Genomic DNA, 895 nt, shown 5'->3' with positions numbered 1-895 from the left:
CATGCAAACAATCAGCTGATCCTCTGGATTTTTGGCCGACGTCTCTCTGTGGTTGCTTTCAGCAAAATCATTTTGGAGAAAAAGCAAAACTGTCCAATCTATACTCTGTAATCTGTGAAGTCCACGTTCCTGTCACAAGAACTTGACAGGCATTAATGTCTTAATTAATTACTTTCCAAACAAAACATAAACATGATGTGTGACTGTTTTTATTGAGTGATTTTGTTTTCGTTTTTGTTCGTTTAGTAACAAATGCAGAATCGTATCGTTTGTACAAGCCAATAGCTTGGAGTTTGCCCTTTGTAAAGCAGTAACTGCGGCGTAAAATGACCAGCATCAAGACCCAGAACAGCCGGAAAAAAATACAGGTATTAATTTTTATAACAACACTTACACACTAAAGTGTAAATTTAAGAGCTGCAGCTGAAGTATTATTCTTGTTATGTGCCAGTAATCGTTTTTTTACATGTAGACTAGCCAGTATCTTAGGAAAAAATTAGGAAACATTTTCAAATCAAAAGCGAAATGACTCGGTTATTTCGACCTACTTGCCACAATTTAAAGCCTACTCGTGCAATAAAGCAGCAGATATTTTTCAAGTTGAAAATAACTGACTGATACCCTTTAGTCACGCCGTGTTCAATTTTTACACCCTTCAGGTGTCTATGGTGATATGTGAAGCAGATGAGAAGAAACACAGATCTGGAGTGAACGCTCTTCAGTTTGACCCGCAGCTGGATCGTCTCTATTCGGCTGGTAGAGACTCAATCATTAGAGTTCATGAACATGAAAAGTTTATTCATGGCATGGAACATCACACCGATTGGGTGAATGATATTGTTTTGTGCTGTGGAGGAAGACACTGTGAGTACTATCGCCTGAAACACACATACTG

At 38.2% G+C, this 895-nt stretch overlaps 1 protein-coding gene across 1 annotated transcript in view; it reads left to right on the top strand.

Annotated features, from left to right (window-relative positions):
• Nucleotides 1-6: 6 nt before the first annotated feature.
• LOC109536651 (WD repeat-containing protein 48) overlaps nucleotides 7-895 on the top strand; it is a gene marked incomplete in the record, with an annotated part of 3,510 nt that continues 2,621 nt past the window's right edge. The window contains 2 exon segments of the mRNA XM_048670115.1: nucleotides 7-368; nucleotides 660-895. The exon segment at nucleotides 660-895 is cut by the window's right edge and continues 236 nt beyond it. Coding sequence (XP_048526072.1) covers nucleotides 327-368; nucleotides 660-895 — 278 coding nt within the window.

Source organism: Dendroctonus ponderosae, unplaced genomic scaffold (assembly GCF_020466585.1).
Source record: "Dendroctonus ponderosae isolate FM_Combo_2020 unplaced genomic scaffold, Dpon_F_20191213v2 Dpon_F_20191213_1, whole genome shotgun sequence".
Lineage (NCBI taxonomy): Eukaryota > Metazoa > Arthropoda > Insecta > Coleoptera > Curculionidae > Dendroctonus > Dendroctonus ponderosae.
The sequence above is the reverse complement of the archived record's forward strand: the minus strand, read 5'-3'. Positions and strand labels throughout refer to the sequence as shown.